This window comes from Apis dorsata, unplaced genomic scaffold (assembly GCF_000469605.1).
Source record: "Apis dorsata unplaced genomic scaffold, Apis dorsata 1.3 scaffold_1239, whole genome shotgun sequence".
NCBI lineage: Eukaryota > Metazoa > Arthropoda > Insecta > Hymenoptera > Apidae > Apis > Apis dorsata.
Genome location: NW_006264336.1, coordinates 58,608 through 59,111, shown reverse-complemented (window position 1 = coordinate 59,111; position 504 = coordinate 58,608). Strand labels below are relative to the sequence as shown.

General features: G+C 48.8%; 1 protein-coding gene across 1 annotated transcript in view; it reads left to right on the top strand.

Moving 5' to 3' along the window:
- Window positions 1-224, top strand: part of LOC102672230 (heterogeneous nuclear ribonucleoprotein L-like) — a 3,473-nt gene extending 3,249 nt beyond the window's left edge. The window contains exon 5 of the mRNA XM_006625042.2: window positions 4-224. Coding sequence (XP_006625105.2) covers window positions 4-143 — 140 coding nt within the window. The 3' untranslated portion in view covers window positions 144-224. The remainder of the gene's footprint in view (window positions 1-3) is intronic.
- Window positions 225-504: the final 280 nt, after the last annotated feature.

Below are 504 nucleotides of genomic sequence, written 5' to 3'. Positions count from 1 at the left end.
CAGCGATTACACTCTCCCCGGTCTTACCGCCGCCCGTGCCGCCTCCCCTGCCGCCCACCTGCGTTCTGATCGCCACTCCAACTCTCTATCCTACCGTGCCACCGCCACCACCGCCTCCGTTGCCTACGTTCTGGCCGTACTGATGAGAAGAGCAGCGGGCCTACTCGCCGGACGAGGCAGCAAAAGACGGAAAAAGAAAAAGAAAAAAAAAAAATATATATATATATATATACGTATATACATATACATGTATGTATACACATATGTGTGCATATATGTATATATGTGTGTGTATGTGTGTATGTGTGTATGTGTGTGTATGTATGTGCGTATACGCCACGCGCTTGTCCTCGAATATTCATATTCTACTGCTGCATACTGAATATCTTTTATTATTAACTACCGTTGCTAACTCCTCCTCGCCGCGTGGTGACCAAATCTGGCAATGATCAGACGCTGGTCGCTGGAAGAAGAGTCGGTTCCGTTCGAGGGTCAGCGGGCCGG